Genomic DNA, 19,268 nt, shown 5'->3' with positions numbered 1-19,268 from the left:
AACTTGATTAATGTAGACCAGACTGGCCTTGAACTCACAGAGATCCATCTGTCTCTGCTTCCTGGGTGCTGAGATTAAAAATGTGCAACCATCGCACTTGTCCTCATCCTAAATGTCTTTAAATATGCTTTTTGGCTCTATTTCTCTCTCTTTACTTTCTTTAATTCCTATTACACATAGGTTAGGTCTCTTGATGGTAGCCTACAACTCCTATAAGCTTTCTTCACACTCCTCTCTCTGTCTCTGTCTCTGTCTCTGTCTCTCTCCCTCTCTCCCCCTCTCTCTCTGATACTGGACTGACCAATTTCAAATGTTCTGTCTTCAATCTCACTGTTCCTCATTTTGAGCTGCTAAAGCTTTTATTGCATTTTTACTTGGCTCATTATATAATTAATCCATTGTTTAGATTCTCTCTCTCTCTCTCTCTCTCTCTCTCTCCCTCACATTCTCTGCTGTCCCTTCCTTTCTTTCTTGATTGCTTTTGCAAAACTGCTTGTTTTATTCATGCATTATTTTCAAATTTCATTTTTCATCTATATATTCTTTGGTTCAGTGAATTTTTAAGAGATTTTGTGAATTCTCTTTTCTGTTATGACATAGTTCTCCCTTTCTTTTGTGTCTATTGTTGTGGTTTTATTGGAGGTTGTGATGATATACTGTCTTTGTTGTTTGTTTTTTGAGACAGGGTTTCTCTATGTAGCACTGGCTGTCCTAGAAATCACCCTGTAGACCAGGCTGGCCTTGAACTTGAAGATCTGCCTGCCTCTGCCTCTGAAGTGCTGGGATTAAAGGTGTGCGCCACCACTGACTAGAGATCTACTGTCTTTGTAATTCTGTGTTCTGTCACTGGCCTCCATATTTGAAGAAGCCGCTACCTTGGCTTCTTTGGGCAGTTTGGAAACAGCAGCCTTCCCTGCTTGTGTTATGATGGTGGCTCAGAGATTACTTTCAAGATCTCTAGATGGCTAGGTGGCTGCCTTTGCACTGGCTTTATTCTGCTTTCTGGCAAGACAATTGGTTGTGCTCTGTATTTAGGCTGAGTCGCTGGGTAGGCAACTGCCACTAATCCACTAATCCACAGCGTGCACTTCTGGCCACTGTGTTAGTCTTGTTACTCCCTTGGTGAGTCTGAAGGTGGTTTTTGGAGTCATGGGAAATACTGTTTAAACTCTCAGGTGTGGCAGAACCAGCACCTGTTAATAGATGTAATTCACAGCCTTGGTAGTGTTCCTCTCTTTGCAGCCACAGAAAGAACTGTTTAAATCCCCAGGTGCAGCAAACCAGTTCCTGGTTATTAATTAAATAGCTTTGGTCTGATCCCACTCATGGAAGGGTCTGGAGTGGTCTTTGTGGTCAGGCGACACTGTTTATACTCACAGAATTCACTGGAAGGGCGTTCCTGTCACTGGGCAGACTTGGACTATGGAGAGGGGCTATGTTAGAGACTGGCCTTCTAGGGAAGTACGGTTGGAAGAATGCCCACCTCCTCTAGGACCCACCCAGCTTTGCCAGTAGGTTACATCATTACCTGGAGTGATGACAAACTGCCACTGCTGACAGACATAAGCTTCCACTCTAGCGCCGCACTGGTCTCCTCAGTAGGCTCAGCTCTTTTCTAGTTTCTCTCTGGCTGCCATTTTCCCTCTAAGCTCCCCATGAACTGAGAATGGAGGGGCTTCCCTGCAGTGTTTCTGAATGCCAGGGAAGTGGCTGCTTTCCTGCTCCTCTCTTCTCCCTGGAAAGACCTTAGGTCCTAATGACTTCTCTCTTGGGGGACAGTGTGCCTCCTGAGAGAGGAGGAGGGCAATGTGGTCCTAAGAAGACCACTTTTCTCACGCTATCAGTGGAGGTGGAGGTTTTGAGGCAGCTGGGGGGGAGGGGAGAGTGTTTGGTTGGTTGGGTTTTTTTGTTGGTTTTTTATTTGTTTGTTTGTTGTTGTTGTTCAGCTCTGTGGAAAATAGAGGTGATCAGTCTTGATCCCATGCTTAGGGAATCTCGGTGATATCACTCCACTCATTCCACTGACTTCAGGACTTCCACACTCTGCTACTTATTGTAAATACAAATTTGAAAGACTAGAAGTAATTTTCAGCATAAACTTTGGCACAATTAAGAAAATAGTATATTCACTTGCAAAAGCCAATGAAATATGAAGAATCTGTCTCTTTTAAAGGGCAACAAACTTCAGGAAAAAAATGCCACGTTAAATTACTCCCAAGATATCGCAGACAAGCCTAAGCAAGGGGAAGCTCCTTAGAAGACACTGAAGGCAAAATGCTACGAGCATTGCAGGAACAGTTACAGAAGCCGCGCAACCAGCAAGCTCTCTTTCCATCCTGGGAGGCACTGCTACTGTGGCCCAGCCCTCGCTCACTGACGTGAGCCCTGAGTGCGAAACAGCTGTTCTTGCTGAAATGAAATGCTGTATTCTCAGGTTTATGACTAAAGTCCTGTCAATAGATGACAAAGTTCACATTCTAATCCCTTTCTTCCTTAGCTGAAGTTGCCAAGAGCAGAACAGGTCACACACATTAGCCTGTGATTTGCAGGACGTCTGGGACAGGGAAGAAAGCATGACAGAGCAATGGGAAAGGAGATGGAGTGCCTTTGACCCACAGAGGAAGTCTATGTCACATTCACTGATAAACACAGATATAACCCTGCACTGCAGAACATTTGTGCAGTGTGTATATTTGTATATGTGCACATATAGATGCATGTGTATATGCATTATATAAACATGCACACACACCGTATGTATGGATGTGAATATGTGTAACTGTGTGTATGTATATGCTACCATGTCAGCCAACAGGAAATCTTCAAACTATGTTCAACAAAAAGAAATGTAAACATGAGTTTTAGGGTGTAATTTTTGAAGAGAATATAAAATACACATTGTGCTGAGCAACGTAGGAGTTGTCAGATGAGACAGGAAGGGAATCAATAAGCTTATGTTTACAGTATCGTAAAAGAGTGATTCTTTCACACAATCTAAGTCACTATGTTAAGCTTTTTATCCCGCATTTACTGTCCAGCAGACACAGAGCTTCCCAGCCAGGAGGTCACTCTCCCAGGCCCCTTCTGCAAGATTCTGGCAGGGATCTTGGCTAGGAGTAGGGCCAGCAGGACTGCACATTCCTGGGCATGGGCCAGGGCTCGCCCCGACAGTCCCCCTGTGCTCTGCCTATCTGCTGCTACAGGGAACCAGAAAGCAACAACAAACGCAGAAATCTGGACTCTCCTGAGCACAGGATGCAGAGTTTAAGTAAGAGTTAGGACACAGACAGAGGAGAGAGAACTCAAACAGAAAAAACTTACACTGACATATATAAAAAATAGGGAAGGGCTTGTCTGGGCAAACCCTCTGAATATCCAGTTAATAGATCTACAATCTAGCATCAAAATGTTAACAAAACTGTTCCACAGACATGAAACTGTTCAGATCTAATCAGGTAACCCAACAAACCTATGTAGCTCGGGTTTTTATGAAACAATACACAAATAACTGTATAATATAATAATACATTTTGCATATAATACATAAACCAATTTTAAATTCTATAGCTGGATAGAGTACAAAACTTATTAATTTGGAGCCATGGGTCAAATCTGGCATACCATCTGTTTCATCAGAAAAGGCTTAGCTGGAATGAAGTCATGTTCACGCGTTGCTGTCTGTGGCAGTGTCCAGGCTGTACCATCTGAGCTGAGTAGTTATGACAGAGGCTAATAGGGCCCCACAGCCTATAGCACTTACTACAGTCTGAGTGTCCTTCATCTGAAATTGCTGGATGTTCAGATTAGGGAAGCTCAATCTGCATGCGTTCTCTCACAGAGAAAAGTTGGCAGCCACACTCTGAATAGCCCCTGATCCTAAATATGAGGCCCTGCTGCTAAATCACATGGCTTAGAAGGCAGAAAGACCTCACCTGCTGAATAATGCAGGCCTTTGTTACCAACTAACAGTGAAATGATGGAGCTGCAAAAGAGGTCCCCAGTGCGCGACAGTGCTGAGCAGTGGAGCCTGCCACGGTGGTTCTTCCTACCTGTTTTGTTGTCTTTGCAGACGGACTGTCATTGACATCAAGGACCTTTTCCCTCGTATGGCTACTTTTCAACTTTCCTGTCACAGGATGCTTAGTCTTCTCTTCTGTCTTGGTGTCCTCATCACTTTCTGGGTTATTTTTCCATTCTTTCATCATTTCTAATACATTGGTTGGTCTCACTGAAGAAAATGTATTGCCCTAGTATTAAAAACAAATGTTTGTGTTATAAACAGTTCAGATAACTGAAAGATTCTTAAACATCTTTCTTACTAATATATTCTCCCCAAATTAGCAAATTACATGGAAAAATTATAAAGCTGAGCAAATAGCAAATCTCTGGTGACTGTTGGAGCACACTCCCTGTCCCACAGTGGCTAACTACCACATGGCATCACTTATGATGTGAACAGGGTTAGAGAAAACCACTCTCAAGTCATGAAGGAATAAATGTAGCCTGCTTGTGCCAAGGTTACAATATGGCAATTCTGTGGCAGCCAAGACCTCTTTTGCACTGTTCTTAGGAAACTGGTAAGACACTGCCCAAAAGCTAAGAGTCCAACACTAAAGGTGAGTCTACACAACACCAAATGTCTAGAAAAAACACCCACACTCGGGTACTTAGGTAAACAGTATGTCAAAGAATATAGATCATCGATTTGAAAGCTCTTGCCTGGAATATTTCTATATAATGTGGCCATTTGGCTATAATTGACTCAGTGTGCTGTTTTTATCCCAGCTATGACCATATCAAACCAAAATTGGTCATTATACACTATTTTCCAAATATCCTATCTAATGTGCCAAGACACACAGATGTAAGCTCAAATGGCTCCTGCTTGACTTAAATATTTTTTATTCTAATTCCGGCTGTTAGAGAACATTTGGACAGGATGTTTGGATCACCTTTAGGTTAAAATGAGACCACAGGTATGTAGCAATTCTAAGCACTCTTTGTACATAGGTAGATTTAAGTGTTATGCACTAATGACACAGAAAACCACAAGACTGAGCACATTAAGGGCAGCCATCTGAATACACTGTGGAGGATTTATTGAGTTTAATATAGTCATGGTTAAAAATAGATCAGCATCAAGAACAGAATAGTAATAACAAGAGATCATTAGGAGACTAAGTCCCAAGCTCTTCTGTTCTGCCCTTACCTTTTCCCCAGCATCTGAGTACTCTACACTGGCTGTACTCATTTCCCCTCTGCCCCCTAATTTATCATCCCTTTCTGACAACCATGGCCTATACTGCCTTCAAGGCCCAATTTAAAAGCCATCTCTATTAGGTGTCCTAGAACTGGGAGCATACACAGGGCTAAAGCAGCAGCCATGGGAGACTAGAGCCATCGGAAATGCTCGATCGTCTCAGCGTCATTGATCTGAGTCCTGATCTCCAAGGCTTGCAACTTCTCAGCTTCATCCTGACTTCTGTCAGAATTCACAGTACCTAGGCTCCTAGACTTTGGATATACACATCTTGGGCTCAATTTAATTCTCTCATTAGCAAAGATACAATCTGACATTTTGCATTGAGTCTGTAACCTCAGTCCTGTTCAAAGAAATGTCCCCAGGCTAACTCTAGGGTACTGTGGATTTCACGTTTCTACTCTCTTTGAAGAATTTGTGACTTTGTCAGAGTAAATATATCACTTTTAGGTGACACATTTTTGGGAGTTCCTACATAGTCTGTCATGCTCATAGTCCATCCCAGTTTCTACTAGGTACCTACAAAGATCTGGAGCCTCTCTTAGTCAGATCCCTGACTAAGAATGCAGCAACTCTTACTCATGCCAGGCAATTTTCAATGGAAGATGCTAAGCACTGGGACTTAGAAGTCATTCTTTATCACAGGACATGCAACCTATCCTGATAGGGAGAACAAAGGAAATGCTGCACCTACAAGTCACCTCTAAGACGCCTTAGCAAGATGAGTCTGTCTACGCATGACTATGCCCAAACGATATGCACAATATGACAGCAATTTACTACAGCACTCTTTGCTTTGCAAAGTCCTGATAAGCATATATTTAGTTATCATGATTTAACTAACAGCATCAGTCCCTCAAACTTCACACACCACGCTATATTAAACATTATTATAAAAATTGCAAACTCACTGCTGGCTTTGCAGCCCACACCAAACAGGTGCCCATTATGATCAATGACCAGCTGGGTTACTTCTTTCAAAGTGTATTGGTTCCTGGATACTAAGTATCTGATGGTCTGTTCATCCATGCCTCTCCTTCTCTCCAAGGAATTAGTCAACAAAGATAAAGTGCAGCAAAGAAAAGAAAATGTTGGTACTAGGAGTAAAATTTGAATCAAACAGAGTGGAATAACAAAAGAAATAGTTTGTAACGGGGACCCTGACACTCCCTCATTTGCATACAGTCAAATTATAGTATAGGTAAATTTGACAAGTGAAGGGGTGTACCAGAAAGGATGGAAATACTGCTGAGGAAGGATGCCTGCAAAGAACTCTCAGAGGTGTCTCATGACATAGAAGGCACAATAATACAATGCTGGAAGCAGATCAAAATGGGCAAACAGTGGGCAAGTTTGCCAGACACAACACTGACCCTCATTCCATAAAGTCACTGCTAGGGCAAGAAGGTAGGACTACAAAAACCAATCTTGATAAATGTTTACCAACAGCAAAAACACCACCAATCTTGCTGCCTTCCTATTTCTAACATTCTATAATGTGCTACATGAACATTGCCCTGAATTTATTTCACCTTTACGTATGTCTGCAATGAGCAGAGAGTTTTCATATTTAGGGTTTTTAACAGAGATGTTTGGACATAGATTTTTCTTAATTATTAAAATCTATTTTGCAGGCTGGAGAGATGGCTCAGAGGTTAAGAGCACTGGCTGGTCTCCCAAAGGTCCTGAGTTCAATTCCCAGCACCCACATGGTAGCTCACAACCATCTATAACGAGATCTGGTGCCCTCTTCTGGCCTGCAGGCATACATGCAGACAGAATACTGTATACATAATAAATAAATAAATCTTTTTTAAAAATCTATTTTGCAGAGTATCACCCTGTGCTGTCATTTTACATTCTTGCATTACCATGTAGAGTAAGGATTGCCTATGTTATCTTAAGCCTGTATCTCTAGCAAGCTTTAAGTGTCCACCTATAGGATCACCTATAAGCCTACCCAAGAGCTCAGTAGCTAACACTGAGTGGTGAGAGTACCATTGTACTCAAAGAAATTGCCCTATTTCTCAATCCAAAGAGATTGTGAGGAAGAGAAAGGGATCTAAAATAGAATCATCACAAACACTCCACCACTTGGAAAGTTAACTCTTGGCTTACTGTACTCACTTATGCTAGCAAGCTTAGACTCTGCTATATTGGAAAGTGGAGTCCATGCTGTCCATGTCTAAAACCCACTCACAGGCTGCCCACTTCCTGCTTGTTAGCAGTCGAAGGAGAAATTGCATCTGATACTTGGACTAACCAGTAAAAGATGGCCTATAGCTATGAGCCTTTCAGTCTAACAAATGACAAATGAACTAACCAACTAAAGAAACAAACAAAAATGGGCTAGAACTGCCAGCGGGTACTAGATGACATGTCACCTCAGTACAAGGACACTAGCCTTGGAACTCCCTTTGCTGGCTGAATCCAGGTCAGACACTGAACTCTTCACTTCCAAGGTAGCAGTGGCCATTTGATAACTGGAGGCTGCCCAAGTAGAGGCCTTTTTGGTTAGAGCATTTCCACTGCATAGTCAACAGGTAGTTGAGGCTAATATGTTTTAGTATGGAAAAATTAGGCAGGGGTGTGTACTCACGGAGAAGCAAGAGTCAAATGCTAAGACTTTGAGTCTTTGCCTTAGTGGATAGTCCCACAAATGGAGACTTAGTGATATTTTCTCATCTAACCAAGTCTGACTTTCCAAGTGTGCCTGTCATTATTCTGTAAATAATACATGCTTAATAAGTGTTTTTCATGAACTAGACATGTGAGGGAGAGTAAGACCCCAGAAAATAAAGCTGGCAGAGCTGAAGAACACTCTGGAACTTGAGCTTATCATCAATCTCTACTTTTGAAAACAGCTAGGACATTTCCATTGGTGATGTTACTAGGAATAAGTTTTTCAACAAAAAAATAGAACACTTTATTAAAATTATATAAAAGGATACTCAACTTTGCAAAATTAATAAAGCCCAATCCAAAAACTGAGGTGCTGATTTTTATAAAGCAATGTGAATAAATTAAAATGTGATAACCTGCATTCATGAGGGTATAGTCAAATTCTATTTCTTTCCTTAAATATTTTTTCTCTGTTGTTTTTTTTTTTTTTTTTTTTTTTTTTTTTTTTTTTTTTTTTTTTTTTTTTTTTTTTTTTCTGTGTGTGTGTGTGTGTGTGTGTGTGTGTGTGTGTGTGTGTGTGTTGTGTTCAGGTTTCCAGAGTCCAGCAGAGTCTAGAAGAGGGTACTGGAGTTCTGGGAGCTAGAGTCACAGGTGGCTGTGAGTTGCCCAATGTGGGGGCTGTATGAGCACTCTTTAACTGCTGAGTCCTCTCTCCAGACCCAAGGAGTCATGTTTACCTCCTTCCTATAGCAGGTAAATTATTTATAGCCTCTCAAAATGTGTAACATATAGTCTCTCTGACTAGCATTCCAACATTCAGAATTTATTTTATGGATATGCTAACATAATGCACAAAACTGTATTTGCAAGAACACTTGTTGAGCCAATGATTTTAACAGGAAAGACCTAAAACAATTCACATATTTAATATATATAGGGAGAATTTTACAAAATAATAGAACATCCATATTTTGAGATACAACATTGTACTTTTTCTTAAGAGAATCTTCCCAATATATACTTAGTGAAAAAGAGCAGTTTACAGACTATGAACCTATTTGTGTAATATGAGAGGGAAGAGGGTAGAATGTTAGTTTTCCTGTTTTGTTCACTATTTAAACCACTTACCATGGACAATCCCATGGATTCCATAGAACTAATTAGCAACGTAAGAAGCATGTGTTAAACTGTAGAGAGCTGCACAACCACTAAATGATCAATCACCCTGATGGCCTGGATGGAAACAGCGGCCACTAAGGTAAGCAGCAGTGTGCTGCTTCATGTTGAAGACAGTCAGCCTATTGATTTCTCATGAGTGTAGCAGCAAATGAGTGGATGAGGCCAATGTTGGTACTCCTAGACTTCAGGAGGAAGGAGCCTGGGAAATTACTGTATTACGGAGGTGCGTCTCCAACTGCCAGCCGAGTTTCTAGTTAAGAGGTAAAACTGAGCCTTCAAACTCAATATACTTCAAACCAACACTCTTCAAACTAGGGTGTGCACACACCTGGCTGTACAGAAGGCTTTCCAAGGGATGTGTGGGCAGAGATGGCTTGGGGAATCAGTTTCAGGACCCTTGATCTGCTTGAGCAAGGATTTGTAATAATCCTCTTCATGCTTTTCCCCTTAAGTCAGTTTCTTCCACTTCACAAGAAAAAGAAGGCATAGTTCTCACCATTTTCATTATTACTATATATATATACATTTATATATATACACTTTATATATATACACTTTATATAGGTATATATAAAGTAATGTATTATAACTATATATTTACATATAAATATTTATATATGTATATATATATATATAAATAATACTTTATATGTATATTTAATCCCTGAAGTACCAAGGACAGTTCAAAGTTTCTGTGTTGGTGTTCAGGAAGCAAATGAGCCTAACGACTTGGTGGGAAACCTTTTAGAAGTGGGATGCTTTATGTCTTTGCTTCCAACAAAAAATGAAGAAAGACCTAATTAAATTCTTAGAAGGTAGAACATTCAGAATCATTTTTGTGATTTATTTTATTATATGATTCTAAATACCTTTCCCTGGACTTTGGGTGCACTGGAACAGCATTTATATCCTTGTTGTTCAAAATGCATTTTTATCATTAATCCAGCCAAAGATTGACTTTCATTTATTCACTCATTTATAATGTAATGCATTTCTACTATACAAGTGGAAAATGGATACTAAATTGCATCCATCTACTTGATTTTCCTCTACCCTGTCTTCCTGAGGGGACTGCCATTTCCTTGATATCTTGTTTATATTTTAATGATACCTATGTGTATTCAAAGTAGAATTTTTCTTTAGCTGTTTTAACTTGATAAAATGAGTATCAGGCCTTAGTTTTTTTTTTTTTTTTTCATTCAAAATGACATTGCCAAGACCATTGTATATCCTATCATGGGTAATCATGAACCTTGATTCCTACGTTACAACACCTGTGGAAAGTACTTCGTGATGCAGCAAAGATCTAAATGTGAGGCTAAAACTAGAAAAGCTTCTGGAGGAAACATAGGAGATTGTCTTCATGATCTTGGGGCAGGGGGCTAGAAAATTACTGGGCAGGACACAAAGACTATTAACTATATACAAGAAAAAATGATACATGGAATTTTTACCAATGTTATAATTATTCACCAAAGACAGTAGTAAGATGTGGAAGAGATACATAATAGACAAGGAAGAAATTATATACACATATATGCATGCGTGTGTGTGTGTGTGTGTGTGTGTGTGTGCACGTGTGCTTATATATAGATGACAAAGGGTTCATAATCAGAATACACATAGAACTACAAATCTGTAAGAAAAAGACTTTTCGTTAAAGATTAATTTATTTTATTTTACGTATGTAACTGTTTGCCCACTTGTCTGTATGTGTACCACATGCATATAATGCCCCAAGAAGCCAGAAGAGGGTGTTACATCCCCTGGAACTCGAGTTACAGAGGGATGTGAGCTACCATATGGATGCATACACATGGCACACAGATATTCATGCAGGAAAAACACTCATACAAATAAAATAAATAAATTTCTTAATAGTTTCTCTACTTTGCTTATCCTTTAAAAGATTGTCCTTGCCAGGCTCTGTTCTACTTTGCATCCTTGGCTCGTTTCCACTCTTTTCTAATTATTTTATCTTGGTTTACTCTGTTAGGCTTTTTTCCTCTGAAATTTTAAGTTCAGGAAATCAGAATGAATTACCTACACACATGTATGGAATAGTCAAAGAACAAGTTTAGTAAAAGATTAAAACAAATGTGTTTCTTATAAGTAGCTAAATTTTTAAAATTCAATTTGAGACTCTATCTTAAATGGGCATTTAAATCAATTTGTTTATAATTATCTCTAAATTTGGACATGCTCCTATCATCTGAGTTTATTATTTCAACTGTTCCACCAAGTGTCTCCTTTTAATCCTTCAGTACTTTAAACTCCAACATCTATGTAGTCTTCTTTTTCAGCTTCGCAAGAGTCCATGTGTTCACTCCCTCCCCAGTGCTCCTAATGTTGAGATGACATTCATATTATCTGAACTTTGAATTCTGGATTATTATGAGCATATTTTCTTTTCTTTGGCATTGTTTCTTGTTTTGCTTAAGACACCAATAACCCTTATACAAGGTGTGTAAAGACACCTGTGCATTCAGCTCCTTTGAACATTTCCATCAAGTGTGCTAAGTGTGGCCCTCTGTGCTGGACTCTCTGAGGTCTTGCTTATTTAAAAATACTTTCACTATTTCTTTTCATGTCAATGACCATTTGATGGATATAAAATTTTAGGTTTAAAGTTATTTTTCCCTTGATGAACTTAAAATACTATCCCAGTTATTCTCATTGCATAGTACTGCTGACCAGTAGGATGTATGATTCCTCCTTACAAGATCTGCCTGTGTCTTGCTTTAAATCCTTTATTAGACTGTGGAGAACCCACAGGCAGAGACTGGCCCACAAGTCCCCTTCAGTATATAGCAGTTATTCAATAAATATCTGTTTCATTTTTCAGTATGTATCAATAACTGAATACTGACTAAGTCTTGTGTCCTAGTTCATGTGCCTCTTCCTAACTTAATTTTATTGAAAGTTTCATTAACTAGGGATGCAACAACATATTCATAGATGCATGCATATGTATGGATAAGATCATTTAGAATTCAAGAGAAACTGTGTAGTAGAATGGCAGAAGGAATCTAAAATGTTTAGGAAGAAAATACATAGGAGGAAAAAATAAGCCCACAATTAGTTAGGCGCCATAACATTTCCACCCTCTTATGGGTGTGTCTATCAAGGCTAAAAGTCAAAAGCTAACGGCTAAAACTTGAATAACAATTTGTAAATTAATGAACAAGGGCTCTGTTTGCACAGTGGGAGAGACTATCCGGGAACTGGCCCTGAACTGTGGTCACCAGTGCCTCTGCAAAGTGTGGCCTCAGAGCAAAGTGCATACTTCAACTCATGGGCAACAGCTTATAGGAGAGATTGTGTTGTTCATCTTTGTATCCTGACAGTTCCTGAAAATGTAAGGTCAAATGATACTTGTTAAGATTGGGGTCAATATTTAAATGGATGTTGACTCATTTAAAATAAGCCACCTTGGCAAGTCAGCCTCACATACAATTGCTCTTCACTACAGAGTGAAGGTAAAACTCTTTGATCTGGGATTAAATCCCAGCTCTCTTTACTTCCCTGGTTTCCTTTCCCATTCATTTCCTTCAGCATCTTATCTGCCCTTCAGATTGAATTTCCCGGCTCCATAACACCTATCCCTCTACTTCTGGCCACTTAAATTTCCCTGTGTCTTCTTCCTTGCACTGCAAGTTATGTACGACTTGCTTTCTTTACTAGGTTGTAAGTTCCTCATGTCAGAAACCATGCCTTTTATGTATACTACATTTTCATTATCTAGCAAAGCCTGACATGTGGTGAATGCTAAGTGGTGAAGAAAGAAAAGAAAGTTTGTAGTAAGGAGCTGACACATAATGACCCATGAGGGTGAACTTTTGTAGGAAAGGGCCTCACAACCATTGACAGACATGGTCCAGTGGGAGAACATTAGAATAGACAGAGCGTCAGGACCAGAGGCAGCACAATGAGGCCTTGAAAACAGTCTTCTCTTCAAGAGGAGATGCATTAGGAGAAACACCACCATGTGTAGCGTGACAGGGGTCTGAAGGGACAGACATATCCTTCAGTTCCAAAGAACAAAGGGAGTTCCTGACTCCTCTATTTTCAGAGGATAGAGGTATAGACAAACTTCATGATCTAGGCTGGCCTACAAGTCAAGGGCACAGGGGCAGGACTATGTAGGACCACAGACTTATTCTGTAGCTGCAGGAGGGGGAGACTGAAAGGCCATAACACAGCATCCTTGCTTACCAACTCTGCATTCCAAAGACAGAGAGAGAGCCACAGCTGAACTGGGCCGGGTTTCTAGGGGAAGTGGGGGGCTGCTAGTGGGTCTGTGATGTAACGGCATGTACTTAAAAACATGTTGAACGATTTACCCATGTATGAAAATTTCTAGTAAAGCCCAGAACTAGAAGCTGTCTTTTTAAAAGCCGCAGAAGAAAAATAATTTTTCTAATATACATTCTCTTTATGCCAGTGGTCCCAAAATATAAGAGGTCAGAAGAAATTTCTCAGAGATGTGTTTTAAAAATGTAAATTCTTAGTGTTAGCCTGTGACCTAGGGACTTGAAGAAAGGGAGAGGTCACCTACAAGGTCTAGTAAGAGGTGCCCGTCTCCTGACCTGATGATGATAGGAAAGAGGAAGGGGGAGCTGCGGGCAGAAAATAGCAGTGCGTCCCCAGCCAGAGGAGGCCTCTTCAAACCTGCCCTGCTGATGGTACCTCAGCTGCTTTTCTTCACATCTGCCATTCAGCTTTTGAAGCCATGGCAGTACTTAGTGTTTATTTGAAATTCTGTTCACTTAAATGTATAGAGAAAAAAATTTCTTTTTCTTGGAATACTTTTAAGATATATATCATGCTTCAAAATGCACAATACATAGATAGGCTAAACTAGAGACATTTTTGTCCAATAAAGCTCTTTGAAAAGAAAATGTTACCAAGAACTAGGTATTGAGAAAAGCAGGCTCTGATACGAAGCAGCGAGGCTCTGAGGGAGTCATCTTGTTCGCTTTAGACTATTTCAAACAGAGTACAGGAATTACAGGAAGGGAGACTTCAAGTGTTGGGGAGAGACGAGTCATGCCTTTCAGAAGCTTGTCAAATGCCAGCATTCTAAATTTCATGCACTGAACTTAGGAGAGTCCAATATAGCACACAATATCTGTCACTTTCTATCCATTTGGCAAAGACTTCAGAGAGACAAATGTTAGAGACTTGAAAATGGAGACTTCTGGAAAAATGACCAAAGCCAGAAATAAAGCTGTACTAATTAGAAAACAAATAATTAAATGGCCAAACCCGAATGTTGTGTGATGCTGAAAAGACAAATTTCTAAAGCACGCCATCTGTTTTACAACTTTTTATTTTCCTCTACTACAGATCTACTCCATACTTTTTACAGTGATCTCGCTGCTAGGCCAGAAATAATTACAGCATAGAATCCTAGAAGAGATCAAAATAGTTACAGAAGAGGGCAGATATACTACACTCCTGAGAGAATGCCATGTTTTAGCCTTAAAGAAAAAGAATTGTTATTCAAAGAAATGGTTCAAAATTGTAAAAAGAAAATTAGAGATTTTTTAAATTGATACCATAATATGTTTATGGCATCTAAACTTATCTGGGCCTCTGCTAGATGTTGTAGTGTTAAAAGCATGTTGGGAGGCCTCTTCTGTCTTTCCATGACTCTTAATTTATTTCTTAAGCCTGGTGGTTTTACGTGGCATCTATGTACTCATGATTCCCCAGTTTAGAATACCAGTTTCAGACCTATATCTACTTATCTATTTGACACATCTACTTTCCTATCACATGGCATTTTAAACTTACCACACCCAATTCAGAGCTTTTGACTCACCACCCAAGTCCTATAGGGAGAATCTACTTTTCCATAGCTGTCTGCATGTCAATAAATGGAACCACTGTTCAACCAGTTGATGTAAAATCTAGATTTCATTCAGTATTTCTCCCATGTCTTTATTATTCATGCAATTCATCATCAAGTTCCCATTTCCTCACCCCTCTGCCATCTCTCTCTTTTTCTCCAGTGCTCAAGATCAAACAAATCCGGGGTTTTGGCATGCTATACAAGTACCCTGCTGCTGGGCTATAACCACAGCCCTTTCATTCACACTTCTAAATCCTGTTTTTCTTTGTTTCTGTTGTTACTATCATATCTAAACTGCCATCAGCTCTCAGAAATGATACCAAAATATTTGCCAAATTCTCTTTCTCTAAGTCATTGCCCACATAATCCCTGGGATGGCTTTAAGAATGTAACTATACAAATAATTTTCATTTCAAATATAATTGTATTTGCATCTTTGGTATCTAAAACAGTGTCTAGCTAAATATATATTTAATTTTTAGTGAATATTATCAATAACAAGTTCATATAATGCTAGTAACTTCTTTTTTTTTTTTCCCCTGCTTATAGAGTTTATTAGAAACAAAGGGACAGGAAGTGCAGGCCTGTGGGAGAGACACGTGCGTGGAGAAGAGGATGGGGAATATCGCGCCGGACTTTTAAAACCGGCTGGGGGCGTGGCCAGGTCACGTCACTACTCTACGCGTGTGCGTAGACCACATGGTCACGTTGCAATGCTAGTAACTTCTAATATCAAGTCTTGGACTTTTCTTATGACCTATATGGACCTAATGACAGTGAATTGTGCACTCGAAAGAAATCATTCATTATTCAGTAATTCACTGTTTATTGAAAATTGTAATAACTAGGATTAGGCTTGTTTGCATATTCCAAAGTGCCCTAAAGATAGAAGAAATTTACTTTCTTGTCAAACAAAAAATTTCTGGAATGAATTGGCATGGTGACTTTGTGAACTATAAGCCCTGGTGCCCTGTATTTTATTGTTGTTTATCAACCCCAGTTTGTAGTTCTGCTTTGTTGTCCAGCATGGCTACTCAATCACTAGCCACCACATTCCAAGTCACCAGGAAAGAGGAAAGGCACGAAGAACACCATGCCTACTCCATTTAGGAGAAGACCACATGCTTCCTTCACATTTCATTAGATGTCAATGGTGACTAACACAGAAAACTGGGGAATAAACACACACTTAACTAGATAGCAGTGTTTCTAGCTAAAGATTGCCCAAGTTCCAGCTGTGACTGGGTCCTGTTCTGGCATAGGAATACAGAGGCCAAAGTGTCTGCACCAAGGTCTGAAGTCTAATGGTGAATAGCAACATGCAAATAAACAGACTAAATATTTCAGCCTGGGTAACAAAGTATTTGGAAACATGTTTTCGAAGGTCCCCCAAAGACTCTCTGGACTCAAAGAGCTGAGTGAGCTATAACTGGTTCTAGAGCTTTACATCTGGAACCTGTCTGGACTGCCTCACTCTGCATAGGTTTCATAAGACATTTCTTAGCTCCCTTCTCCTGGCCATGAAGCCTCTGTGACAAGAACAAAGTTCATTTGAATGTCTATAAATGCATACAAGCAACTGTGGTGACAGTCATAACCATTTGGAACTGCCCATTTCAGAAATGTGTCAAGACTCACTATTCCTTTTTAACTTGTCAGAAGATGGAACTAATTGACTATTTCAAGACTACAAGACCATGTAAAATGAGTGATGTCAGAAAAAAAGTTTTTTAAAAAGGAGTATCATAACTTACTGTCAACCATTGGTTATCTAGAAGTTCCTTAGCTGTGATTCTGTGAGCAGGATCTACTTTCATAAGTTGTTTCAAAACATTTTTTGCTGCAAATAAAGGGGAGAAAACTTTGAAATCTTATTTCTCATAACCTCAGTTAATGGCACACATCGGCTGCACATGGTGGCACAGGCTGGTAGCCCCAGCTACTTGAGAGGCTGAGGCAGGAGGGTTGTTCAAGTACACACCAAAAAACTGAGACATCTCAGAGAGAGACAAAACCACTAAAAATACAAATCAATACAAAAATTACTCATTTCCCATTTATTTAGGCTATGGTTGCGTAACACAAAGGACGCCAAGGATCATCAATACATAAGCCTAAAAAAAATAGAAGTTGAATAACTTCTGTTGCTGGGTTACCCGGATTAATGATTTCTAGTGAAAGTTGGGCACACAACAGCAAGTTTCCACTTTAATTTTTTAATTGGTATTTTTTTGTTTTCTTTTGTTTTGTTTCTGGACACATGGACCATGAACAAGCACAGTGAAGGTAAAACTATTTCCACGAGCAAATATCATTTAATTCTAAAGTAGATTTTATGATTAACCAAAGATTAACAAAGGTTTTATTAGTGGCCAATTTCCTTATATTAATTGTTTGATTTAGTAAATAACAACAAATCCATACTCACCAGAATCACTTATGGAATCCCAGATTGGATGTTCAAATCGTAGGTCTCCCTTTTTTATTAATTCAAAGAGCTTTTCTTCCGAGTTTGCCAAAAAGGGTGGCTCTCCACACAGTCTAAACAAAGGCAGTCATTTGTTCAAATGTTTTCAACATAAGATCACTAAAGATTAACTTTCTGCGGGACTTGGAAGCAGGGATGCTTTGCAGGTAAGTAATGGATGGAAGAAGAGAAGGTGCCTCTCTGGCTGGAGAGTGGAAGCCATAGGGCTATCCAGCTCAGTGCTGGTCTCATCTCAGTGCATAGGTCAGTGCACTCAGACCTGCAAATGCCCCAGGCTTCTGTGGGGGGAGACACTAGGATTAAGGGTTACAGTGCAGGAAGGTGTGTGAGGGTTGAGTACAGAGAGACAGTGGCATGAGCAAAGGGAGGTCACCACTTAAAATCCACATTGTACACCAGATTATGGGAGCTCATAAATGATTATCAAAGACTGTCAACACTCATAAGAGATTAATGTCCAGGCAAGAGTTTTGTCTGTGGTAAATAATATATCAACTGTTAGTAATGGTAACAATAAAATAAAATAAAACCAAAGAATAACCCTGGGAATTTCTGTATATTCTGAGCCAAAGCCGAAAGGGATTAAAACAGGCACAATTGTATCTTCCACAATAGTATTCAAAGGAAGGTCAGGATGAAAATCATCAGTGAGAAAGGGCAGACACTGGGTAAACAAAAAGCCAACAGCAGTACAGCCCAAGCACCATGGGTAAAGCAAACATGGGCCTTCCTGCATCTATAACACAAGGACTTTTGTGTTGGCTTCTTTTAGCAGAGCTTGGGGACAAGCCAACCAAGCTGAGTCATTAGCTGATCCAGGCCAGAACTATAACAGTACACTTCCGAGTTGAGTTCGGTGCCTCAGGTATGTTCTCAGTAAATGTTAACATAGTCATCAACAACAACCCCAACATCTAAAGACAACCAGCAGGTATGTCCAGGGAGACCCAGGCAAAAGGTGACACTGCAAAGTCAGCTTGGCATGTCAACGCCTCAACTCTCAGGCATAGACCTTCCATCTTTACTAAAAACAAACTGGCATTATTCCATTATACTTGCCAAGGTGCAGTCTGCTCTCAGTATAATAAAGCCTAAGTCTTTCACATTTTATATTTTTACTGGATTTCTTCAGTTATATTTTCGAAGTTTATATTTTAAAAATTCAATTGTGAACATTTTCTGACCAAACTAAAATTTGGTATTTTATGACAATGACAATGACAATGAAGGAACCAGCAGTCAAGGACACGATCTGGAGCAGAGAGCTTCTCCTGCAAGAGCTTCTTGTTAGGGGATCAGGATTTGTCAAGCTGTCCTACAAATTCTTACTTTAATACTTTTTATTTCTCAAGCTCATTCTGACACTTCTTTCTTCTTACTTGGTTTACTATTGCTTAGTTTTAAAATGGAATTTTAAAAGCCATAGAACACAAAAAGGAAATAACCAGAAAAATGGTTGTATGGACACTTACTATCTATTATAACAAGTACAGGCCAGCTAAGGCCCAGCTCATTGAGCCTGTTATCAAGCAGTGATATGCATGGCCCCCAGTCTCTTAGCAGCCTCTGCAAGCGACTATAGCTTAAGGGCTACATTTTAAATTTTCCACTTTTTTCTGTCCTTTGCAATTTTATTTACGCAAAATGTATCTAATGGTTGGTCAATCAGCAGCATATGGAACTTTATGACAGCAATTTCCAAGCACGTCCAGAAAAGGGAATCCAAGACGTGAAAAATGCCTCTTAAAGCTTCCTGTTGTTTTCTGCTGCATTCATAGGAATCAGGACAGCAGAGGATAGGAACCATAGAGAGCATCTATTTATGTTAATTTCACCTTCAGAAAGTATGCTATCATTGTTCA

General features: G+C 39.6%; 1 protein-coding gene across 2 annotated transcripts in view; it reads right to left on the bottom strand.

Moving 5' to 3' along the window:
• Stk33 (serine/threonine kinase 33) overlaps positions 1–19,268 on the bottom strand; it is a 181,062-nt gene that overhangs the window by 27,391 nt on the left and 134,403 nt on the right. For both annotated transcript variants that reach the window (XM_037211668.1, XM_028894607.2), the window contains exons 10-12: positions 17,347–17,459; positions 16,673–16,758; positions 4,050–4,247 (exon numbers count right to left, since the gene is read on the bottom strand). In XM_037211668.1, coding sequence (XP_037067563.1) covers positions 4,050–4,247; positions 16,673–16,758; positions 17,347–17,459 — 397 coding nt within the window. The remainder of the gene's footprint in view (positions 1–4,049; positions 4,248–16,672; positions 16,759–17,346; positions 17,460–19,268) is intronic.

This window comes from Peromyscus leucopus, chromosome 1, assembly GCF_004664715.2.
Source record: "Peromyscus leucopus breed LL Stock chromosome 1, UCI_PerLeu_2.1, whole genome shotgun sequence".
NCBI lineage: Eukaryota > Metazoa > Chordata > Mammalia > Rodentia > Cricetidae > Peromyscus > Peromyscus leucopus.
This window is presented reverse-complemented; position numbering and strand designations above follow the sequence as displayed.